A 23,982-nucleotide genomic window follows, 5' to 3' on the forward strand; every position below is an offset into this window, starting at 1 on the left:
TCTCAATTAATGCATCCGTGACAGGTGGCCATCCAACCTCTGCTTGAAGACCACCAGTGAAGGAGAGTCCAGATAGGGCTGGGAATGTCCCCAGCAGAAATCTGGAGATAATTGGGTATAGGATTGCTGCCGTCAAAGTAGACACTAGGGTAGCAATCTTCTGCCCGTTTACTTGGTTATACATTCATACAGAAGAGTTCACAACTGATTGATTTTAACCAGCAGTCTATTATGGATTTGTGTACATGAACCTGTACATATTTTTAAAATGAAAGGAGGAAGGAATCAGCTATGATTTCACTATTTTGCCCACTTAGGCTTCATTTTTAGGCATATCTGGTAGTAAGTCCCATTGATTTAAATGGGACATATTTCTGAGTAGGCATGTGTAGGATTCCACTGCTAAAATATGGAGACTTCCCTATGGTCACATAACATGCCTGTGGTGTAGCTGAACGGTGAGCCAATTTATCAAAATCTAGGCTATTCCCACCACTGGACTCCTTGTACAGATATGCCAGATTCTATACTATGACCTGGAAATACATTTAATTTTTTGAACGAAATGAATCCTTTGTGTCCTCTCCTCCCATCTTACGTAAGTCTCAGATCAGCAACGTAACTTGATAACTGACCAAAAAGCAGGGGAATCTGATTGAAACCCCGAATCCGTAGCTATAATAAACATCTCTCCATTCCATTTGAAATCCCTTGTGAACTATTTGGTCTTTTTTATTGTTCCTGGCTAATGGACAGAATACCAGCTGTGAAACTGTAAAACAATACAGCCTACTTGAATCCCACTTTAAGGAGAGATAGTAAATGGCTTCTTTGGGTTAGGAGAATGTTGCCTCTACCTGTGGAATCTGAACAAGAATATTTTCCCACATATAAAAGTGGGTGAAATCATCCATCAAAACCAAGCTTTTTCTATTGTTATGTGGGTGTAGTTCAGGGATATTTGGCATATCACTCTACCTTTTAAGCAGGACCCTAAATCACTAGTGTGTAAGCTTATCATAAATGATGAGATGCCCAATGGTCTCACTTTCATTCAATTCTCACCCTGTATCTACTTAACTTTTTATACACGGTTGCTTCTAAGACATGAAACCTAAAGGAGATAGTCAGATTCCCTTCTCCTGGAGAGCTTTAGCACTCCATTAACTCACCTGCCCCCCACCCTGAATTTCAGCCATTTGGAACCTTAAAAGTGAATTTTCTCTGGGCTTGCATTGGGATTTGGCAGATTGATTGGTGTGCTTTAACGTGCTTGCATATCTCATGTATCAAGATCACATGGCAGTTTGGGGGCTTTAGTGCTTAAGAATGATAGATCCACTATATCTGTATCTTAAAAGTATATCTCTTTGAAGCGCATCATTCATACTGCTCACAAGAGGTGATTTGGCACAAATGGGCTGAGACTTTGCTATAAATGCAGCAGGAGCAAACATCGTGGTGGCTCCTGTATTTCCAGTGTGCCCATCTCACTGCCATCTCACGCTACCCCTGTACCTCCAAGTAAGCAGCAGTGATACAACCGACCAGAGGGCAGGTAAACAGCAGTGCCCCACCAGGTTGCTCACTAAGGCCCATATTATAATGCACAACGCTCGTAGTTGAGAAGCCCGAAAGTATTCAAAACCTCATTGTTTACCATGTGACTGACTGCATGGTGGATTAACCAAAAGCATGACAGATTTAGGCCATGATGCCAGAAATGTCAAGGCAGTGCTCTGAATTAGCAAAATTAAAGTTAAATATTGAAAATTTTCAGTGGCGGTGCTCATGAGAAAGATATGTTGCTGTAGAAATTCGCACCACTAAATGTGGTGTCATGAACTGCAGAATATATATGTAATAAGCTCTATCAAATGAATAGCCAATTCCAGTGAGTTTTGGAGTAGCTATTTCCACCAGATCTGGTGACTTGCATGTTTTCTTGATCACCTAACATCCATATAGATCTCTTGACATTAAGGCTGAACTATTCCTTTAGATACAAAGTCTACAGTAGACTTTATCAGACTGCCAACTCTCTCTCTCTCTCTCTCTCTCTCTCTCTCTCTCTCTCGCTTAATATCTAGCCTGATGAAGAATTCTGAAGAACTTGAAAAACTTGCTTGCTATTTGTCACATTTTGATTGCTTCTAACATTTTTGTAAACCCCCCCCCCACTGGTACTCATAGCTTGATAAAAGTGTTGTGGCTGCCAAAACAAAATGGCTGTCACCAGCATCCCCAAAAGGGATGGTTGTACTCCATACTGGTGAGTACCATCACACACAAAAAAACCACTGCTCAGCACCCCGGCTTTAATTTAAAAATAAGTTTAATTGAAATAAGTTTTCCTGTAAATTTCAAAATGTTCTTCTAAAATTCAACTTGCTAAGAGCAAAACCACTGGAATAGGTTGGTGGGGGAGGGGTAATCCATCTCAGGATGATGCATTCTGACATTATCTTGCACATCCATTTGCACTGAAGCAAAACAAGCATGAGTCCCTTGAAACCCCTCTTCAGATGGAGTGTATGTAATTGGCCTCTTGGTAGTCAGGGATCATTTAACAGAATTAAAATAGTTTGAAATGAATATCCTTGGAAACTAAAACTGTAGGCTTTCCTGGGATGGTTCCTTTTGATATGTCAAGACTGATCAGTATCAGAACGATTTTTGCTGTATCCAGTCACTATTACGCTGCTGCCTGTTTGCTATTTCTGGGTAACATGAAGGAAACATAAAATTGCTATTTCAAATAAGTTTATATGTTTGATGTTACCCAAGGCCTTTGCCATAAAAGTCAAATACACAGGGCAGAGGTCTCAAAATATCCATCAGCGTTAAAGGCTTCCAGAATAAGGGGCAAAAATGTGTTTTTTTCTTACTCAGTCAATACAATTGACTGAAAACAATTGCCCTAACTCCAATTCCAGAATGCATAGATACAAGAATTGGGATTAACTATGAGCCACAACTTTATTTGTAAGTAAATAAAGTGGGATGTACACTCAACTGGTCAAATGAAAATCCACCTTTTCAGTTTGGACATGCTATCTACCAAGATGATGGCTAGGAATTTCCACTTCCCCTGCTTACCTTGGACAGGTGATGTCTCCCTGGTCCCAAACATTGGATGAAACTGACCTTTGCCCTTTCTAGCCCCCCCCCTGTTTATTTTAGTGTCATCAGCTCTTCTCCACTGTGATGCCTTACAGAGGGCTGATGTGGCTACCTGCCTCCATGCGAGACAGGATATGGGGCAGAATTCCTTTCATGTTTTCTTGTTTTCACATGGTAAAATATGTTTGAGAAAGGGATGAGAACAGCCCATTTTGGTTTAGCCATTGTGGGGGGAAAGAACTGAGAATGGCTACAGAATAAGGGCAGGGGCAGAGATATGTAACTTTCCCTCGCCACTGAGGAATGAATGGAACATCACATTAAAGGTAAGTCTGGATGACAGAGACAAGCTGCTCTGGGCTGAGGCGTTGCCGGCTGAAAATCTAGAGACCACAGACCACAAATTTTCCATGTCTCTGAATCTTATCTTAAACCTGGCAGATGGTGTTTTTAAGATGCTGTGAATCACTCTTCCTTGTCAGTCTGTAAAGCACGTATCATAAACTCTGTGAGGTGGAAAGACTTGCCAAACAATTTCTGTGCTATTTCCGACAATGTTTAGCTGGGGCACCAGCTGATTTGCACTGGGAAATTTTTGCGTAATAATGTTATTGCTTCGTTAACATAAAATAATCCAGTTCATGATTGTACTTCTCTGAGATGACTGTTTTGTTTCAGGTTCATTGGGGGATTTTCAGAGTATCTTTCCCACATGCATAACAATGCCAACAAGGAATGCCAAATTGAGAATCTGTATAAGAAGAGACAAAGAATAACGACTGTGTGACTAAAAAGTTAAGGCACTTAAACGAAGCAGTATGGTCATTGATGCTCAATAACTAGCACAGGCTAACAAGCTTACACTTAAAATAATATAAACATAGTAGTGGGATTATCTGGGCCAGCTCACTAAAGTAATAGATTTCTCTAGTCTTACATCAATTTGCACCAGATTCTTCTTTAAAACTGTCACTGACAGTCAATTTGTTTCCTTGACTAACTGTGATTAGAAGACATGTCCTGGTATTCAACCTAAAGCTGACTTGCGGCTTGAGCCAACTGCGTCTTTCCTCTCCTTGGTTTCCTTGGTGATCCAATATGGTTTCTAGCAAATTTTTTTCAACTTCACTAGTTGGCCAAAGTGATTGCAAGAAACCAATCATGGCTTCTATCAGGCCCCTGAAGTGTGTTCTGAAGGCTTCTATTTTCATTATCTGAAAATTCCTGAACTGCATTCCAGTGAGGAAAACGAAGATGGTGTATGGGATTCATTCTGTTTGGAAAATAAACAATATGCCACATATTTAGCACGTAACTGAGTGATACTTTATAAATGAGGAGACTGGGCTTTCATTGTCCTTTCCAATAGGCCAGTGATATGAGATGAAAGAGTGATTCCTCCCCACTCAGACTTTGATATACTGCTGATTTGTCATTCCTGTTTTAAGCAATTCTAGACTTTAGACCAAGTTTGATGCATTTCTACTCCATCATATCCTGAAGTTTAAAACACACAAAAATCAGGCTTATAATGACAAAGACATGAATCTCTCCTCTAATGTGCATTTCTGTCAGTCAGTTTAACCTTCTGTTGACGTATAATGGTGTCTGTATCCTAGTATAAACAAGCGTCTGTGTAAAAATGCTTTGAATTTATGTGTGTTGGCTACATTTTCAACATATCGCTCCATGTTAGACTGTCTATCTCTGGAGTATATTTTTACGTTTCTGTCTGACCTTCACCCACTGTTCTGAGATCACTGTCTGGTATTTAGTATTGCCCAAATAAATGAATTCACATTCCCTCCTGCTAATATGGGACAATGTTGTGAAGAACTAGTAGCCACAGACGTGTGAAGACTTTTGGGGGAAATGGAGAACTGCTGATTAGCAAAGTCTGGCATAAGTGCTAAACAATGATTAGTCATTTGCTGTGGGGAGAAATATCATGCCCTCAAAGTAATTTAGTAATAGGGTCATACTATAGGCCCCCCACCACCACAAAAACTATTACGATGATCTTGAGATAGCCTAATATCTCCTTTGGAAAGCAGCCAAAGGGCTGAAATGTAATGTAAAAACTATGGTTGAATGAAGAATGGGGGTCTCCTGAAATTCTACATACTTTTGTGGATGACATATTGCAGGAGTGACAGATGCTCTGCTCAGCCTCTGATCCAAGGTTTGGCCATCCATTAACATACATTAACATACACAATACAGACAATAGCTTGTCATAGGCCAAGAGAGCCTAAACTGTAATAGGTTGAGTCAAGCAAGTAACCAGCCCATTTGCTTCAGTCACAATGGCTTGAAGCACTCACAGAAAACTTGAGAAAAACAAATGCTATTCCCGTCCCCCAATCAAATGACAATGAGTCAGACTCTGAGCAAAGCCCACACCACTCCGAAAGTTATTTTGTATTAACTGCCACCTATCAAATTCCCATTCACTCTGTGGGATGAAGAGGCAACCCATAATTTGATGGGTGATTTAGCAGAAATGGGATGGCTGGCTGGGTTCAGAAGGTAGCAAATTCCTCATTAAGAAGAGGAGTGGTCCCAGTCTTCTTAAAGGAGGCAGGAATGTGGCCACTCCTGAGAAACACCTCCTCTGGATCTGGAATATCTTAACAACTCCAGTTCAGTAACCAAGGTTCCCTTCCTGGGCAAGGTGCTTAAGAAAGAGTCAATCAACTCTGGTGGATTATGGGTGAAACTGACTTTCTAGATCTGTTTTCAGCTGAGTTTTCAGCTGGGCACTGAAACTAGCTTACTGCCCTGCTAGAGACAAGGCAAGTGTGACTCTCTTGATTATTCTGGACCTCTCATGGGGTTTCTGTACCATCAACAGTGGCATTCTTCTGGCTGAACTGTTTCCAGTTGTTCCTGGGGTATCTTTGCTTTGGCATTTGGTCTTTTGGGTCCTCTAGGATTCTATTCTGTCCCCCGTGCTGCTGTTCCTACATGAAATCACTGAGTGAGGTCATCCTGGGATTTAGTGCCACCCGTGTGCTGATGACATGTAGTTCTATTTCTCTTTTTCATAAAGCCAGCTGAGGTGGTGGAGGTGTTAAATCAGCGCTTGGCTGAGGAGGATGGCTTGGATGAGTGCCAATCAATCCAGACAAAGAGCAGTCTGGAAAGTTCAGTTGATGCAAAATACGGTGAGAAGAGCATTAAGTGGGACTGATGAGCATTATGAACATATGAAGCCAGCCCTGTATTATCTTCACTGGTTTCCCGTTTCTTTCTACACCTGATTCACCATATCACCCTCTCTGCTTTCAGTAAGTACAGCAGTTTGGCTGATGGGAGGCTAGATGCATGGTGGTCCTTGCTGGCCACCCTTCCTTGCTGGTTTCCTCCAGTTGACTATACCAACTTTTGTTACTTGGGACCATATCTAAAGGATTTATTCTTCCCTTATATACTAAAGCCCTTCTCCATGTGCTGCTACCAACTGAGATGTGGTGGGTGGCTGAGAGAATCATAGAATCATAGAACTGTAGGCCTAGAAGGAACCATGAGGGTCATTTTGTCCAAGAGAAAGGACCTTTTCTGCTGTGACGTCCTCAGTTGTGGAACTAAAATGTCTTCTCTCCCACAATAACCCACCTGGTATCTACCTTAATTTCTTGTCTTATTTTCCCAGGCCTTTTAAACTTCACTATGTGTTTTTATTTTAAAAAAACTATAAGAAGTTTGTTCTTTTTTGGCTCTCTGTTCTAGTTGATCACTGCTGCAGTATTTTAATCCCTTGAACCCTGTTTTAAAGTGAAATTTTCTTCTTATTTCGGCCTTATTTCCTGCTGCTTGTTTTTTTTTTGTTTGTTTGTTTAAGAGTTCTGGTTTCTAATTAGTTTTTATTTTGTACATCGTCCAAGGGAACTGTTGTTATTAGGTGGCAGGTACATGGTATAGATAAATACATACAAAAATTGAAGATATCAAGCATCTCTCAATGCCTTCCTAAACAGAGAAGAATAAACAAGCATCAGCTTCCATCCTTCAGCCCAGACACTGAGGTCCAGCGCCAAGGGGCTTCTGGCGGTTCCCTCACTGCAAGAAGTGAGGTTGCGGGGAACCAGGCAGAGGGCCTTCTCGGTAGTGGCGCCCATCCTGTGGAAGGCCCTCCCATCAGATGTCTAGGAAATAAACAGCTATCTGACTTTTAGAAGACATCTGAAGGCAACCCTGTTTAGGGAAGTTTTTAATGTTTGATGTTTTATCGTGTTTTTAATATCCTGTTGGGAGCCACCCAGAGTAGTTGTGGAAACCCAACTAGATGGGTGGGGTATAAATAATAAATTATTATTATATTCTTATTATTTTCAGTTACCTCCTGAAAGAATACCATGAACTCCAAAAGCACCATTATACGTCTGTGTCTATATCTTAATGAAGCTTCATGGATGTTTTCTCTAGCCTTATTCTGAGTCAGGTTATTTGTCTATCAAGCTCAGTCTACATTGACTGCAGTGACTTTCCAAGGTTTCAGGCAGGAGATATTCCCAGCCCTACCTGGAACCACCAGGGATTGAACCTGGGACCTTCTGCATACAAAACAAATACTTTACCACTGAGCTATGACCCTGTGCTGTGAGATCCCCTGGTGTAGATGGACTGCAACCTCCATCTCCCCAGCTAACATGGCCAGCCTAGTGGTCAGAGAAGATGGGAGTTCTGGTTGAACAACATCTGTAGACCCAAGGTTTCTGCAGCATGAAACCAAATGCCCCAGTCCCCACTTCCCAGTTCCATTACTTTAAAAATGCAGCTTAGTGAATAATAGAGTGCCATATTCATCATGAGTGTGAGAAAGAAAATGAGGATAACTTAACCTGAAACTTTCTTTTCATTTGTATAATGTTGACTCTTCCACTGCATCTGTATGAACCTGAGAGAGTGAACTCTGGCCTCTGGGTTTGGAGCTATGCTGTCAAACACACAGAGAGAAATGAGTTGCACTTGCAGTTACTGTCTCATGGAAACAAAAAATAATTCATCCTCATTCATTTGGAGATGTATAATCAGGTGTTGGTTAACAGTAAGCTCCTTATCAGCAAAGAATGTTTGCATATCTGCTACCTACCCCTGGGTTTGGGGGGCAGTCATCATTTAGCAAAGATTTATAGGTCTTTGCTTCATGGTGTTCTGGGAGGGAACGGAGGGTCATTGTAAGTGGTGCATTGCAGTGAAGCAGTAGCTTAAGGTATTCCTAGAAAATCAAAACTTTTGATGGCTGCTCTGTATGAAAACCTCCTATAAAAAGGTCCAGAATGTGTGTTATAAACTGACTTAGGAAATCCAATAAAGTTGCAAGCTTTGGCAGGCTTCTAGATGAGATTTATAGACTACTGAAATGTGGAATTTCCATCATCCTTTTTCTCATATCCACAACAACCCTTTTTTTTTGTTGTTATGTGAGGGCTCGTCAACCTTGTCACACAAAAAGGAAAATTCAGTGTTTTTGAAGCAATTTGATGTAAACGAAAAGGAGTTAAAATAGTTTTGAATTGGTTCGTATGTTGAGCAATTTACATTTCCCTTAATTTTGTTTTAAATGTTGTGCTGCGTGGAAAATTTCTCCTGTGGGTCCCCCCCCCAACCATTCTTAATTGATTAATATGAAAAGAAATTGCATTTGAAGAAGGGAGAGAGAGGAATTGAGTGAAATTCTCATGGGCGAGGTGCAGGGCTTTGGATGTGCTGAACTTCCTTTTTCAGGTGACCAAAAGGTGTTGCTAAGTACCCTTTCCCTCAGTCTACAAATTCTCTCACAGTGGTCTGTGTTTTGCAGCCTCCCTGTGTAGCTGTTCTTCAATTAAATCCTGAGGGAATACTTCATGAGTTGACTCCTATCATGCGGCCTTTCCAGATCAGGAAGTGCAGTCAGTCAGGAAGGTTGCAGAGCACTGGAGAAATGCTCACTGGGGCAGAGGGTGGGGTGGGGGAAGCTCCCAGGCAAACACCCCTTGCTTACATTGCAACAATAAGGTAAACTCAGCCCCACATCTGCTGAAATTGTAAAGTGCCCCAAGAATAAGGCAGACAAATATGAACCTCTTGCTCAGAGAAAGAAAACTTTAAATTGAATTAGACAACACATTTTGGCACATCACTAATTCAATATGGTTCTGTGGTTTTTCTAGCTTCCTTGTCAATTTGTGCCTTCTGGATATAACAGGTTGTTTGTGCTGCTTCCTTGCAATGCATGGCTTACCTTGAATTAATGTGTTTCTTCCATTAATGTTGCCTGCAGTTTCTGCATGGGCACAGCTAGGAATCAGTGAAACCACAGGGCTTCCATGCTGACATAGCCTTGGTGGATTGAACAATGGTAGACTCATACCATTTTCCTTCTAGCACAAGAAACTCAATGCTGACCAAAATCTCGCATTATATCTGGGGCTCTGCCACCAAGACACTTGCACCATTTCATACCCTCCTACACGACACAACCCAAATCTGGGACTCTATCTTCTGGGTCCAAAATCCAGCATGATATCACAGACCTGAAAAAGTAGGGGGGTTGGGGGGGTGAGATCTCAGCCCAAAATCACCAGAGAGCAAGGTGCCCAAAATGGCTGCCGTACTCTCAATGGAAAAAACAGGATGTCCCGGTTTTTCTGAGGCAATTGATGGGTATGCCATTTTTCTGTTATGTCTGCCCATTTGAGCATATTTTCTATGCAGTTTCTTATTTTTCTCTCCTCTTCCGTGATCAGTGCGTAACTGGAGAACATAAATGAATGTTTCCAGCCCTGCCAAAAGACATCTCTTATACTCTAGCATAACCAAAGCTAGACAGAAGGAAAAGAGAAAATATTTATTCTATAGGGGATCAACGGGTAGAAGCGGACAGTGCAAGCAGCTGTACGCAACTAAGAGAAAGGTGCTCAAATACAAAAAAGGGTTATCTTGTGGTATGAACAACACTTGGAGGTTGGCAGAAAATATTAAATTGAAGGAGTGAGGACCAGGGGTCCACCTGGGTCCACTTTGGAGAGCCAGGCTGGAGATAAGCTGAAAGCCATCTTAGAGAGCAAACTAAAAGCTAAAAAAGACATTTCTCTCTCTCCCCTGCTTGCCCCTGCTTGCAAAACAATATTTTTGCAACACAGCGAGTTTGCAGGAGGATGCGGTCAGGGGATTTTGGAGCTGTTCTGAGAAACTGTTCGTTTGCCCAGGATGTCTAGCCCACCACAAGGTTCTAAGCCGAGCAACCTGTTGGAACCACAAAAACAGGTGGGGGGGTTGAGCTTCAATGAATATGCATAAAGGGGAATGTTTGAGGGCTGGGTCAAGGGTTGAACCATTGTTTTGCCTGAGGGGATAAAAACTGTTTGCCCCTGGTGTTCGGGGGCATTCTCTCTCATTTCGTCCTGAATGCACCCCTTTTTGCTTTTTGTCTGACAAAGACCAAATTGAATAAAACTTTTGTTTTAAAGAAATATTGCTGCCTGGATTTTTCCATTCTGGTCTGTATTCTGAAGTCTCTAACATTTCTGGTGCTTGCGTGACTCGGATAGGGACCTTAAGTCCTCAAAAGACCAGAAGGCAGCTCCCTTGTCCTTTTCTAGGCAGGACACAGGGGAAGAGCCAATAGGCCGCTTACTCCTGGCGCCACCGAGGCTTTTCTTCGGAGGAGGGCGAAGCCAATTTGACCCTTCTGCTGGATCCTGGAAGAGAAGGCAACGGATTGAAGGACCGAGGTTGACAGGACAGGCCAGAGTCCAGCCGGCTGGTGAGTACATGGAAAAGGGCCCTGGGGACAGAGGAAGACAGAGACCCCCTTGTAATTAAAAAGGGGAAGGGGCATCCTGATCACATGCCCAAGCGTGTTTGGTGGCAGTAAGGGAAGGATTGGCCCCTGATAGTCACCCACGCTTAAGGATTTAAAGGAAGGCAGAAAGGAAAAAAAGGGGGGGGAACCGGGAGGCTAGTGTGTGTGGTACAGCGTCCAGTGAAAGAGGCACTTGGTGCATGGGTGTGTGTAACCCCAGGGTATTCCCCTGGGGTAGAACCAATAAGTACTCCGGTTCCCAGCAGCGCGAGCTCGACTGGGCGAGGAAAATTGGGAACTGCATGTGTGTGTGTTTGGTGTTTGGGGACGCTACACAAGGGCCATATTAAATATGGGAGGGAGTGGCTCAAAAGGTCTAATAACTCCCCTACAGTGCATGCTGAACAATTTCAAGAAAGGATTCAGCGGAGACTATGGCGTTGTGATGACGCCAGAACGCTTACGCACTCTGTGTGAACTGGACTGGACACAGCATTGAACTGGGAAGAAACATAGGGGCCCTAGTTGGGACAGGGCAACAATGAGTATCTTTTGAGGCTGAGTAGTTATTTAGAGAAGAGTTTCAGACTCAGATTCAGATTTGGGAGCGATGAAGGGGATCGCTCCAGAGATCCCTTAGGTTATCCAAGTTAGTATACAGAACTAGAGTGCATACAAAGCTTTCAGATCTCTGGACCTCAATGAAGGCAAGAGTTCAGCCAGGCAGAGCTGGAGGGTTCTCTGCTGAGCTGTAAGTTTGATAGTAAGGCAAGCCTGCTAGTTTCTCCAAAGCCCATCACTGAACTATGAAGCACATGAGCCTTGCAGACCTCCAACAGTTTTGATCCCTATAGTAACTACAGCTTGACCAGGGAGGGCAACCTAAATCCCTGAACTTAGCTAGGGAAGAGCTGGGTATCTATGTGACCAGCGGCAGTTTGGAACACATCAGGGAAACCACCAGTAGTGCCCTAGCTTCTCTGATGACCAGTGAGAGGTGGTCTATGGCTAGGAAATACGAAATGGTTTTAGACCTATAGCAGTTATAGTTGAGACAGGGAGGGCAATTTAATTGGTGTCCTTAACCAGGCACCAGCTGGATGGCTCGGTGCTCAGGTGTGTCTCAGAGAACACTGCAGCAGACCCCTGGTTTGAGACTCCGGCAGAGAAACCTCAAGAGAAGACCTGCATCTTTGTGGCCACCACACTTGACAAGTTAGTTGCCACAGAAAAAGGATGAGGGAACAGATGAAAAAAAAAACAAAAAACAAGCCGGACACCTGAAACTGACCACAGGGTGTGACCAGCCAAGGTCAGGTGTCTGCTGGGAGAACTACTAGAAGTTTAAAAAAAAAACACAAAGAAACTGCATAAAACTAAAAGAGGAAGAAGAACTTTCTCCATTTAACTTGCATGAGTTTGTGAACATGGATGAAGTTCTAGAGGTTCACGTGATAATAGACAACCCCCCACCCCCCTGGCTGAAGAAATATAAGACTGATCAATGCAAAATTAAGGAGCACAGGCAGGAAAACGCCTCAAGAAGCCCATTTACCACGGATCCGAGGCAAAAGTCCTGGCCCCACCCCCATATGAGCCAAGTGCCGTGGTGGCCCCTTGGGAGGACAGGGACAGCCCCATATCCCCAAAGCTCCACCGCCGCCCCGATATGCGGCCCAGGGAGCCGAAGCAGGAAAGGGGGGGCTGCCAGACACCCCAGAAGTAGACGAGGCAGAGCCCAGTGACCAGATCCTGGACAAAATATACCCCAACCTTAAAGAATTGAGGGAAAGGATGAACAAATACAGAAGTTTGACCACTATGTATCGAAAAGCTGCAGAAGCTTATTGCAATGTTCGAGGCAAAGCATTGGGGGAGCACATAAAGTGGTCCAGGTCCACCGCAGAGGCAGGAGAAGCAGAAGTCCTGACCCCCCTTCGTATAGTTTGGGACAAGCCACTCCCTGCACCTCCGTTCACCCTTCAATATGTCCCCTTCACCACCATCGATTTGATGAATTGGAAGACCCACACCCCTGCGTTTGCTGAGAAGCCCCAGGCAGTTGTGGACTTGCTGTCCTCTATATTTGCAGCGCATGAGGCTACCTGGGCAGATTGTCAGCAATTGCTGAGCACTCTCTTTACCTCAGAGGAAAGGAGGAGAATTAATACACAGGCTTTAGAATTTCTTGGAACGCCTGATGGAGGCATACAGAATTTGGACCCCCTTTGACTCTGAACTCCCTGCACATGAGTTAATGGTAAATGCCTCCTTCATAGGACAATGTGCAAAGGACATTAGAACCAAAATCCAAAAACAGCCTGGGTTCCAGGGCATGTCCAGATCTCAGATCATGGCCATCGCCCAGAAGGTGTTTGAACAAAGAGGAGAGGCTGAGAAGAGGGAGAAAAAGCAGTGGAGGAAAGAAAAGGCAGCAGTGTTAGGCACAGCAATGGCTCACAGGCCAGGGACCCGAGGGGTCCGCCGTAGCCATTCAGAGACCTGCGGCCAAGGGGGAGGAAGATGCCTGTTCAGCAACAGCAAGGCCATAAGAATTACCCCTGTAAAAGGCTGCATGGAGCCAATTAGGAAGCTTGGTCAAAACGCATGTATTACTGGCTGGCAGAAAAGCAGCTATGGAAAAATATACAGGCTGAAACAGGCTTTGCCCAGCCCATTAAGAAGTTTACAGGCGCAGTGGAGGCTTGTGAAGGAGACGTGGCTGATGCTCTAGAGAAGCCCTGGGTTGCGTGGCAGGGATTGAAGACGGCATGTCAGGCTGCAGTGGAAGCCAGACCAGAGGGGCCTAGAGGACGCCCAGAAAGCCCAGAGGGGTCTGAGGCTGCTTTGAGAAGTTGTTTCTACGGTTCAATGCATCTGTGTGATGGACTGTGTGTTGGAGAAAGGCTGAAAAGGCAGTTGCAAGCTGTTCCTCAGGCAATGGAGCACCCAAAAGTGGGGGTGCAGGCCAGGCAAGCCATTCCAAGAGTTCTGAGGAGGCCAAAGTCTCCAAGAGTTATTTGTCCTCTGAGGTGAAGTCCAACAGCGAAAGGCATTGCCATGCAATTGGCAGCTGGATGCAAGGCTAACATCTATATTGATTCTAAATATGCCTTCTTAACCCTGCATGTGCATGGCGCCCTATGGAAAGAGCGGGGCTTGAGTGGAGCCCACGAGAAAGCTCTGAAATATGTTCCAGAAGTTGAGACGTTACTAGAAGCTGTATGGGCCCCCAAAGAGATTGCTGTAATGCACTGCAAAGGCCATGATAGAGGTTGGGACATGGTCACTAGAGGCAACCGGAAAGCAGATAATGCAGCTTGTGAGGCAGCTCTGAAACCTCCACCAGTGGTCACCACCGCCCTCAACCCAGCTACCCTGTTGCCGGTAGGAGAAGGTGAGGAGCAGACGCACGATTGCATTGAGGTTATGGACACAAGACTGGACCTGGAGAAGTGGCCAGAGGAAATCGATTGGCAGACAGAGTGGCCAAGGAAGCAGCCCGGGAACCGGCCCCCGCCTCAGTTATTGGAGCAGTGGTCCCAGAAGAGATCTTAAGCACTGCTGACAAACCAGATACTATGTGTCCACCCACATGAGGCCAGATGCCACAACCAAGCAGCTGGAGAAGTATGTCTATATAGCCAACCTTTATCAACTGGCAGCCCAGATTTCCAGGAAATGCCTGCTATGCCAAAAGAATAATCCCAGAACTCACTCCAGACGATGTGGAACCACGTTACACCCTTGATGAACAGCAGTGGACCAGCCAAGAAGGAGCAACGCTCCAGGAAGGACCAGACAGCCGTGTTTTTGTGCCCCAACATCTGGCCAGCACAATTGTAAAGAATTACCACAAGCACACCTTGGGAGAATATTCTATCTCAACTAACTGCTGCTATAACTAACTCCTGCTATATCCCAAAACTGTGCCCTGTGCGCCAACCAAGAGACTGAGACTATCACCCTTTGAACTTCTATATGGCAGGCCAACCCCTTTCGTCCGAGACATCCCCGCCAGTTTGGGGCAGATGGGAGATCACATCACCCAAGAACAAGTGCAATCCCTGTGTTTGTTGTGTGTGTTTGCTTCCTTTCCAGGTATTCCCTCGAGCGTACACCTGCAGTCCCGCGGCAGTCTCGCTGAGCCGGTTCACCAGTTCCTCTGGGTGACAGCGTCTGGTGACCCCCTCATCCCCAACTGCAGTGAAAGTAGCCGAGGTGATCCCCTGGGTACATCACACGCATCTGAAGAAGGGTGTCTGGACTTGCAAGAGAAATCCTGCTGACCCTCTGAAGTTGATCATCACCTTGTGTCTGACGCTACCAGGGAAAAAGCGTTAGGCCACGGGCAACGAGATCCTGCGACTACTCATCACAAGGACAATCACAAAGACCTTCTCTTTTCTCTCTTATTTTCTTTATTGACTTGCTCTATGTCTTATTGCCCTGACCCTATCGAACCATACCAACCCTATTGGCCTGCTGACCTCTGCCGGTGGTAAGAGACGGCATACTCGTAGGCTCTTGGGAACGAGGGTTCAATAGGGCGGCCGCAGTACAGCATCCCACTCTCCCACTGTGGCTCTTTATTCACTGCATTGCCCAGCGCACTTGGATGTGGCTCCTCCGGGGAGCTGCAGGATCGGTCGAAATCTATCGAGTTCTAGACCGCTCTTGTGGTTGTGGGAGAATAGCCTGCTGGTTGTAGGGTAGAGCACTGTACCAACCCCATTTGATAAACCAGGCCCAAATCTTACTCCAGGTGTTGCATGGGAGGGTGTCTGAATCAGGTGCACATTAAAATTACTGAACAGGTGCCTGTGGGTTCTGCAGCCCCACCTGTGGTTGTCGTGGTGGCTCAAGCCTCCCAAAATCCCAGAATACTACCTGAACTACTGGGCCTGGTAACTCCACACCTAATACCCTTGAATGTGGCAGGGTATTCTTGTGGCTGCATAAGAGTTGCCACCAAGTAGACAGACAGGGCACCTAGTTCTGGAAGAATTGGATGGGAGGGGTGCCCGCGGGCAGGGTCCCCAACGTAGAAACTTGCTCTCCAGCAAATTTAGAGGCACCACTAGGACTTTTGGTATTGGGACCAGAACCCCTTGATATAGTCACCCCGTGTGTCAGGCCGTTGCAGGGGTGGATATATTCTTGTGGGTGCATGGTGATATATGAAGAGGGGGAAGCCCCTTTTGGGTATAATCTCTTGAGGAGACAACACGAGGGCCCAGTCCACCCACAAGGGATTATAGGGAAATTGCTCCATATAGTGGGTGCCTCAGCAAAAAGGTGGAGAGTCACCCCTGAAGCCCAGCGAATAATTGAATACGAATATCAGTGGGCCCTTCAGCAGTAAAAGAACATTAGGAATGAACCCTGAGTATTGGTGCGAGGAACTATGGAATTATTGGGGTTGGTGGGTAGGCGTGGTATGTACTGCCCTACTTCTTTGGATGCTCCTGTATTTTTGCTGGCATTGGCCAAAGCGGGAAAGAGTTCCCTGGTCTCCCCTGCCAACTTTTCCCGTCTAATGACTGAGTGGGGCGTCCATAACCCCTACACTAGGTGTTTACAAGTGGCTGAAGTGGTAGCCCATTCTGCCAATAAGTCACCCCAACAGATGCCACGAGTGGACTACCACTTCTCCCACTGCCACTTAACCGTTCCGCCATTCACAAACGAGCATTGGTCAATGCAGCTACATGTACGCATATCCTGGCTCTCTATGATGTGGTATCTATAGGTCCATCAAAATGAAAACGCAGAACCATAATCAGTCGGCATTTTCATGATGGAAAGGGGGGAATGAAGGAGTGAGGACCAGGGGTCCACCTGGGTCCACTTTGGAGAGCCAGGCTGGAGATAAGCTGAAAGCCATCTTAGAGAGCAAACTAAAAGCTAAAAAAGACATTTCTCTCTCTCCCCTGCTTGCCCCTGCTTGCAAAACAATATTTTTGCAACACAGCGAGTTTGCAGGAGGATGCGGTCAGGGGATTTTGGAGCTGTTCTGAGAAACTGTTCGTTTGCCCAGGATGTCTAGCCCACCACAAGGTTCTAAGCCGAGCAACCTGTTGGAACCACAAAAACAGGTGGGGGGGTTGAGCTTCAATGAATATGCATAAAGGGGAATGTTTGAGGGCTGGGTCAAGGGTTGAACCATTGTTTTGCCTGAGGGGATAAAAACTGTTTGCCCCTGGTGTTCGGGGGCATTCTCTCTCATTTCGTCCTGAATGCACCCCTTTTTGCTTTTTGTCTGACAAAGACCAAATTGAATAAAACTTTTGTTTTAAAGAAATATTGCTGCCTGGATTTTTCCATTCTGGTCTGTATTCTGAAGTCTCTAACAAAATCAGCTGCACTGAGCAACACAGTGGAGACTCAGCAGCTCAATTGAGGCCTCTGACGCCCCTAATTCTCACCCAATGTGGCAACAAATGCAGATTGGGTTGGATACAGCTTAGTCATGCTTGCAGTAGGCCCACTGAAATCAGTGGGACTTAGGTTAGCCATGTCCAAGTCCCATTGATTTCAGGTATGACTTAGGCTGCAATCCAATCCCAACCCACATTTATGCTAGGCAGTATCCCTCTGCTGGCTTCTGTCAGCTCAACCAACCCCCTGTCCCTGCCCCTACCAGAGTGGTACAAGCATCAATCCATCCTTGCAGACCTCCCCCTTCCGCCCACTAAACAGGCAGAAGGACCACGGGTGGTATCCTCATGGGTGGAACTCCCTCAAATGGGGCCTTTTGAGGATGGGGAGGGGCAGAGACAGCCCAGAATCTGCTGGAAATATACTGGGGCAGACGGGCTCACTATGGGCCTGATCTTTGCACCAGCCTGGAGCTGGCACAAGGACTGGGGTTGATCTGCCTGCTCCCACTTCTATTACTGCAGCCACCGTGAGTGGCCAGGCTGTGGAAAGCAACAGTAGAACTCCAGCAGCAGAGAGTTTGGATTGCTGGGTCAGTCTCAGTCCAAACACATCCCTGACATGAAAAAGAATGGGCAACGTCTGCTGTTGCAGTTCTGCGTCCACATAGTAATCATGCGGAATTTTAGGTTGCGGAATCAGTCTATCCAATGGCCACATGTCATGAGACAAAGCGGAACCTCCATGTTCAGTAATAGCATGTTAAGTAAGCTCTCTCTGTTTTATCCTTTGCACTTACTCAAAATGTTCTTATTGAGCCAGGCTGTCCCTGCAGCATGACCAGCTTTTGCATTACAGTGGTACCTCGTGTTACGTACTTAATCCGTTCTGGAGGTCCGTTCGTAACAGGAAACCACTTGTAACATGAAGCACGCTTTCTCTAATGGCGCCTCCCACTTCTGCCGCGCCACCAGAGTGCAACTTCCGCTCGCATGCTGGGGCAAAGGTCGCAACAAGGGGCATCTACTTCTGGGTTAGCAGAGCGCGTAACCCGCAGCATAAGTAAGGAGGGCGGTACATAACACAAGGTACCGCTGTGGTAGTTTACTTAACTGCTGAATTGTTCTCAGTGTTTTGAACTTTTATACTGACTTGCATGGTTTTATTGCTCTCTGCTTAGAAAAATTCTCTTGGTATGAGATATGTTGGAGGGTATGTTAACATGCCCTGCTTGTGAGGTTCTGGGGTGAGCTATCTAGCGAGCCTGGAATCCTTGACACACGGCCTATTTTTTTAAAAAACCACTTAGCTGAGATCCTTTGCATTTGCCCCACTTATTCTATGAAAGGGGAATGAGTGCTGGGGTGGAGATGTGTTTAGTAGCTTTTAATACATTCCAAACCTGTTTACTTGCTGCTCTTTGCTCCACAGAAAAGAGAAGAGATTACTCCCCTTCTTCTTTTAAAATCTGGTAATTGAAAACCTATCTTGTTCTTACAGAATGGTTTTGCTGTTGTAAGGCCCCCAGGCCATCATGCTGAAGAATCAACAGCCATGTAAGTACCAGGGAATATTGCCCATCTTGGAGTGCTAGGGTTACTGGCAATCACCTGCATTGTGCATGTCTCTGGGGAGCGCTAATTGTTAGCAGATGACTGAAAAGGTTTTCGAGGTACTCACAGAAGCAGATTTATGGTCTTAGAGATCATATAGTGGGGTTTTTTTAAAAACACACACACATACACACACACATGCCCTGAACATTATTTATAACGGTTTTCCTGACTGATGTGCTTTGTAAAATTTCTGTTCTTCTCTCTTCCACAGGGGGTTCTGCTTTTTTAATTCGGTTGCAATTACTGCCAAATACTTGAGAGACAAGCTAAATATAGGCAAGATATTGATTGTAGATCTGGTATGTATTCTTGGCAAGCATCATCATTTGGGTGGATCCAGATAAAAATGGTTTGGGGAGGGGTGGAAGGAAAGGGGGAGGGGGAAAAGGGGTTTGTGTTTTTCTTTTATATGTTAGGCTTTCCTGCCTTTAATATTTAGGAGTAATAAAGGTGTGTGTTTTTCCTCTGAATTTGGGAACTCATTAAATCCAGGATGGCAGGACTGAAACCATAAACATGTATGTTTCACTTTAATGGTGTTAACTGCAATTTTAATGAGAAGAAGGCGCAGATCAGGGTGACTTTTATGGTCCTTAAATGAATTGATACTTCCACTGTTAAAATGACCCAACAAGTACCAACGTTTACTTTTCCCTGCAGAATATAAATTTGAAATAGTTAAATTGCGTGGCTTTGGTTTGGTAACCAGTTTGGCTTTCCTCCTTAAGCTGACAATAGCTTAGCTTAGTTGTGCAATGTGAACATTATTGAAACAAAGGAACAAGGCCTTTGTCTCTCCCCAGCCCACCCTCGCCCGGTTCCAAATCACGTGTGCCAGTACGGGATGCCTTCCATGCAGGAAATCTAATTTAATAACAACAAAGAGCCAGCCTTTGTGGCTTAGATTAATCTTTTGCTGCATAGTACAGTTTCAAACAAATGGTTAGTTCAAATGCGGTTGTCACTGGGTAAGTTTTCTATCCATTCTGCTTGTGAATAATGAATTGAGCTTTGCCTCCTACTTAAGGACCAACTTCATGCATAGCCTGGAGGAAAAGCCGGGGGTTGATTTATGAGCACCATTTTTGTTTTGCCTACACTTTGGGAGGAGGTGTAATAAGTTGTCTGAAAAAGCATAGACAGGAAATGAACCCTGGCATCCAAACCTAACCTGTTACATCTGCATTTAATTAATTTTTGCAGGTGATAAAAGATTTAAAGACAAAATGCGTTAAAGATTCCACCCCACCCCCCAAGCTACGGAATTAATAGTTTAAATCTTATTCATATCAGCGCTCATAATTAAATCTCCTTGTGACATTGCCCCAGTGGAGGATGGTGCAAAGAAATTGGGGCTTGTGGTTTAGTTATGAGCAACAATTGTTTTCTAATATATTTAATCATGTGATGCAAAATGCACAATTAAGCAGGAAAAACAATGAAGATGGTTCTGTATACTTCTGGGCAAGTGACAGGAAGAGTTTGTAGTCCTGTTCTACTCAGAAGCCTCTACGGCTGCAATCCTATGCTAAATCAGCAGCAGATATTGCACCACAAGAATAGCAGCAGTGCAGCAAAATGCGCCCACAGCAGTAACCCTGCCATCGCTCACCAACCAGGAAGAAGCTTGCCATCAACACTTCCACATTAGCTGTGCAGGGAAAGGCAACAATTAGCATATAGACATGGCGGAACAAGCACTTGTTGTCACTATGGATGGGCCAGAAATTTGATTCAGTTCACATTTAAGAGTGGGCCCACCCAGTGGCATAGCGTGGGGGGTGCAGGGGGGACCGGCCGCACCGGGTGCAACATCTGGGGGTTAGGGTTAGGGGGCGCAAATCCACGGGTTAGGGGGCGCAAATCCACGGGTTAGGGGGGGCGCAAATTACTTGCCTTGCCCCGGGTGCTGACAACCCACGCTACACCACTGGGCCCACCTAATACGAACTTTCTGTAGCAATGTGCGAAGTGTATCCTTTGAAATTTGCACCTCTTCAAATTCTGCAGTTCAGGTCTCCTGCTACATTAACGTGTACAAAAAGGCACAGGGTGGGACAAGTTGTTCATAAAAATACATATGAGTAAAAATAACATACCAAAATCCATTATATTACAGAAAATGCTTTGCAAAAATGTGTGTGTTGGACAAAAATTGCATTCAAAGATGTGTGCATTAGGGATTTTCTCCCCTACCCACCATGCCTGGGTTTTTGTGTTTGTTTGTTTTTTGCAGTCACAAACAAGCTCTGGTTTCCGTTGTAGCTGTTTCAGAGTTGACTTTAAGAGTTGCCTTATAGAAACGGGGGGGGGGGGGGAGAGAGAGAAATGTAATAGGTAAACGGGAGCAACTGGAATCGGTGACTGGGTGTTCATACGTTGAGAATCTCTGCTGCTCTTTCATTCCACATATCTGGCCCAGCTCCCCACTATGCCAGTGATGTCTTTGTTTTAGGATATAAATATGAATGCTTGGCAAGCATTGAGAATCAATGAAATAGCAGGTTTGGTGCTCATTGACAAAAGTACCTGTGCATCCCATTGTTGCAACCAAGAGCTTACTTGCATTGGGAAGTTTGTGGCAAATAGAAGCTCCCTTTCTGCATACTTACCATGTATTCTACCATTTAGGAGATACTGCTACAGTCTGTGAAGGAATGGAGGGCCTTTAACCTAGCTAAGATAGTCATACCTTGGTTTTTGAACAGCTTGGTTCCCAAACGTTTTGGCTCCCAAACGCCGCAAACCCAGAAGTGACTGTTCTGGCCTGTTAACTATTTTTGGAAGCTGAATGTCCGATGGGGCTTCTACAGCTTCTGATTGGCTGCAGGAGCTTCCTGCAGCCAATCAGAAGCCATGCTTTGTTTTTGAATATTTTGGAAGTCGAATGGACTTCTGGAACTGATTCCGTTCGACTTCCAAGGTACAACTGTAGATGGTTTCATAGGGAGGAGGGGGATGCTTTCTTCGGCTACTATGTTTGAATACCCTGTACGCCAAGAGCAGTGATAGATGTTGTTTGGGTGTTCCACCTGGAGGTATGGAAATTCCCCTTCCTGATTTGGACTCTCCTTCATTGGGCGGTGTGAAACAGAGGTTGGATGGCCATCTATCAGGGATTATTTAGCTGTGATTACAGGGAAATGGACTAGAGGACTCTTCCAACCCTACAATTCTACGATTTACATGCATCAGGGATCCCTGATGGGTATTTGTATCTGAGTTCTAAATCAGGGTTCTGAGAAGACTCACTTCACAGCAAGCCTTGCATGTTTGTTCCGTGCTTTGTAGCAGCCCAGCCACCCTGTATGCAATGATGTTAAAGATTGTGTTTAAAATAGGGAGCAGCACACCTGGAGCCAGCGTAGAAGCCTCTTTTTATGTGTGATGCTCCTTCAAGTGAATGGGGCTATGGAAAAATGGTGATCATTTTTTTGTGTGCTCAGATGATCAAACACAGATCAAGATTCTCACTTCATCCATAAAGTCTGCCTCCCTTTAGGATGTCTCTTTCAGCAGGACAAAGTAAAGTACAGTGGTACCTCAGTTTAAGAACAGCCCTGTTTACAAACTATTCGGTTTATGAACTCCACAAAACCGGAAGTAGTGTTCCGGTTTGAGAACTTTACCTTGGTCTAAGAACGGAAGCCAAACGGTGGAAGGGCACCGGCAGTGGGAGGCCTCATTAGGGAAAGCATGCCTCGGTTTAAGAAGGGACTTCCAGAATGGATTAAGTTCTTAAATTGAGGTACCACTGTACGTGTGTGCATGTTCGGAATCCCGCATTCTGTAAATCATGGACTGAGGTGTAGGTCCAGAACAAACAGAGAGTAGTTCAAAAAAGGGATAACTTATTTTTGACACAGAGGATGACTTCAGAAAAGTATAATGAATTATATGGCAGTGGGTAATTTGCATCAATTAGTTCCCCGCAATATACATATTGAAAGAAAGGTGGCAGGTGCCAAGCTGCAGCTGGTGGATATGTTGCGCTCACTCTACAGTATTTTTCTATCTGAAATTTCTGCCGACACATATTAAACATTTGACTCAGCCCTGGAAACTGCTTTTCTCCTGGATTTGGGGATTATGTGCATTGAAAAAATATAATGAAGCCAGATTGTTTCAACTAACTTCCCTCCTTCTGATCCTTGGAGCTTTTACCATTCCTTTTAAAGATTTAAATCTGCAATCCTGAAAGGATTTTCAGTGTTTACATGCTGAAAAATAGGAATGGCATAGGAAGAATTTTCTCATAGTTACCGAATAGTTCTTGCAGGAGACTGTCCCATATGTGGCACACAGCTCCCAAACCAAATGGGGCTGCCCTGCTTTTGTGTGAAGTTCATGAGGCTGTATAATATATTATCTCCATCTTCTCTACTCAACAGAAGATAATACCACCATCCCCATTCAAAGCTTTATGTATACTGCATGTTCACACCGAGTTCCTATAAATTCAGCAGAAGCCATCTCCATCCATTTATATGAAATACCTGCTCCCTCCATTGCTGTGAATCAGTAAATGGTTTTTTAAAAAAAAGGCAGGAGAGTTTTGTGTATCCACCCTGAATCTGCAAGGTTGGGCTGGATCAGAGTAAATGTACTGGTTGCCATCAGGGCTGAAGATACCCATCTTCTTTCATGCTGCCTCCTTTTTCTCAATGGAATCAAGTATACAACAGACCTCTAAACATTTTTCCAGATTTTTTTTTTTTTAATCAGAACTTAAAACCATTTTTTGTGCACTCGTAGTTTGAGACAGTAACTTCCACATGTTGGATCTGAGAAGGTTCTCCTTGATGGGAAGAGAAGTATCATTACTACTTGTTGAAAATAATTTGTGGAAGCACCCCACAAAAATGCAGAATGGATGTTAGAAAAAGTATCAAAAATATTATTATTTCTTTAGCTTTGCGCTTGGATAAAATTGTGCATGGAACCTAAAGGTTTGGTGTTTCAACTATGCACTGTGCAACAAAAATGTCCCCATTTATCCTGCTATCAGCAACTACACTGGAACTATTTCCTTTATTTGAGGTGACCATTTAGCAGACAAAAAAATTACTTGCT

At 44.6% G+C, this 23,982-nt stretch overlaps 1 protein-coding gene across 4 annotated transcripts in view; it reads left to right on the forward strand.

Moving 5' to 3' along the window:
* Nucleotides 1-23,982, forward strand: part of HDAC9 (histone deacetylase 9) — a 428,850-nt gene that overhangs the window by 312,652 nt on the left and 92,216 nt on the right. For all 4 annotated transcript variants that reach the window (XM_083467863.1, XM_083467859.1, XM_083467860.1 and 1 more), the window contains 2 exons: nt 18,794-18,849; nt 19,121-19,208. In XM_083467863.1, the coding sequence (XP_083323989.1) occupies nt 18,794-18,849; nt 19,121-19,208 (144 nt within the window). The remainder of the gene's footprint in view (nt 1-18,793; nt 18,850-19,120; nt 19,209-23,982) is intronic.

Source organism: Podarcis liolepis, assembly GCF_965112155.1.
Source record: "Podarcis liolepis genome assembly, chromosome: 12".
Classification (NCBI taxonomy): Eukaryota; Metazoa; Chordata; class Lepidosauria; order Squamata; family Lacertidae; genus Podarcis; species Podarcis liolepis.